General features: G+C 31.6%; 1 protein-coding gene across 3 annotated transcripts in view; it reads right to left on the bottom strand.

Moving 5' to 3' along the window:
- The window catches only part of LOC106882998 (heterogeneous nuclear ribonucleoprotein U-like protein 1), a 24,754-nt gene that overhangs the window by 11,489 nt on the left and 11,146 nt on the right, over positions 1–2,119 (bottom strand). For all 3 annotated transcript variants that reach the window (XM_014933851.2, XM_014933852.2, XM_014933853.2), the window contains exons 8-9: positions 1,934–2,046; positions 1,528–1,683 (exon numbers count right to left, since the gene is read on the bottom strand). In XM_014933851.2, coding sequence (XP_014789337.1) covers positions 1,528–1,683; positions 1,934–2,046 — 269 coding nt within the window. The remainder of the gene's footprint in view (positions 1–1,527; positions 1,684–1,933; positions 2,047–2,119) is intronic.

Genomic DNA, 2,119 nt, shown 5'->3' with positions numbered 1-2,119 from the left:
TATATAAATAGAAAGCCTCAAGGATGACTTTTTGCCAATAAACATGTTTCAACACCCTTAAATTACAACTAGCATTTTTTTTTTATTTTTCAGTATGATTAATGTAGTTACATCCTTATAATATGCTAGAAAGAACCACTTTCACTCACAACAATGAAATTAGAAAGAGTTTTTGAATTACTGATTACTAATCAAAAATTCTACAAGTATTACGTAGTGTACTTTGAATTGCCAATGTGTAAACTGAACTGATACAGAGTAGAGACCTCCTTAGCCTCTTTGCAAAGGATTACTAATATCTGTGGCACAATAAAATGCACCACAGCTACATGCGACAGCAAAGAAAACTTGATATAAAATGGCAATAAATAAATCAGATAACAACACTCAAAATGAAAACTCATTTTCAGAAAGAGAATTCAGTGAAAACAAGATAGTCTCCTCAAATCAAGCAACTACAACACTGTATTAACCTGGGAACAGAATAATTGGTTTGAATACATCCAAGGTGAATACCATTTCACACATGGTAGTGACTCATCATACCAAGTAAAGAGACAAAACATCTGGAGAAAGAAGACACCTTTACATAAAGAATAAATAGAAAGTGTGACACATCTCGAGACAAGTAGATCAGTTGCCCAAGATGTTGCACAGGTTTTAGTTTAGACCAGGTCTGTCCTACTCAAATTACATTGCAGGCCACTTTGATCAAAGTTTTTTGAGGGCCATTTGTATTCTTTATGCACTAATAGTCAAATAATCAAATTTCAGAATCAAGAATTTTTCATACTTTTTGTTTGTTTAAAATTATAAAATTGTATGCTTTTGCTTTATTGCCACATGAATTTTAAATCTATTTTGAAACAAAAATGTTTTACACAAACATTTTATTTTAAAATTAAACAATATTTCAAGAAAGTATCAAGCAGACCACAAGACAAAAGTTTGCAGGTCCAGGCCTCAAGTTGGCCAGCCTTGGTTTAGACTCTTTGAAATCAGTAGTAGTCTCAGACAGGTTAATATCAAATATCTAAAAAATATTCCAAAGAAAAGCAAACCCTAGAAATGAGCAAACTATTTTGGACTGCATTTTAATTTCATTAGTGTTCTTAAATGGTAAGAACTGTTGCACAATATGCTACCTGTGTCTGAATGGAACACAACTGAGCTGTTAGTAAAACTGAATTACACAAGGGGAACCGATGTAGCGTGCTGAAGAGAAGACCAAGCTGGCATGGTCATGTGGAAAGAATACGAAAAAAAAAAACCCAGATAAGTGTCAAAGGCAAATCTCTAGAGGCTTAACTAGATGAACAAGTGGCTTAGAAATTACGCTGCAAATAACACACAACTCACAGAAGAAAAGAGAGAACAGACATACAAAAATCATGCTTAACTGCAATTTTTTACGATTTAAAAAGGATCAATATATTGTATTTTACTTAAGATAAAGTGTAAAAATGTCTCGCACCCTAATATACTTTCCTGTATATATATATAATACCAAAACCAAACAAAACTTACTTTTTGTCCAAAATTGCATTCAAATTCAGTGTTCTTAGTCAAAATGTGGGGAAAGAGAGCAGCTTCTCCAATTTCCTCACGGTCAATTTCAAAACAAACACCAAGGTCTTCTCCATTTTTACTGAAGGAAATGGTTGGGGGATCACTTTCCCAGTCCTAAAACCATCAAATAAATAATTACTAAGCTTATAGCATAACAAAAAATCTTTCAAAACATGAAAATATCTATAAAATATAGCTTGTGTGTGTGTGTGTGTGTATATATATATATATATATATATATATCTATATGTATATATTTATTGATGCATGGAAGATCCCTTAGTATATCAATGTTAAAATATTTAACCATTGATCATTTAATAGTAGCTAAGTCTAAAATAAAATTTAGACAATTCAGACTTACCAAATAAGAAGTTATAACATCACCACTGCCAAACTTTTCACCATAATCTTTGAATTTGCAATCTGTTGAAGCTTTACCAGTTCCTCCATATCCGTGGGAAAGTGGCACTTCACCTGAGAATTAGAAGTTAATAATCACCTAATCATTTAGGTTCAATAAATGTAATAAAAAAAAAAAAAAAAAAAA

This window comes from Octopus bimaculoides, chromosome 11 (genome assembly GCF_001194135.2).
Source record: "Octopus bimaculoides isolate UCB-OBI-ISO-001 chromosome 11, ASM119413v2, whole genome shotgun sequence".
Classification (NCBI taxonomy): domain Eukaryota; kingdom Metazoa; phylum Mollusca; class Cephalopoda; order Octopoda; family Octopodidae; genus Octopus; species Octopus bimaculoides.
This window is presented reverse-complemented; position numbering and strand designations above follow the sequence as displayed.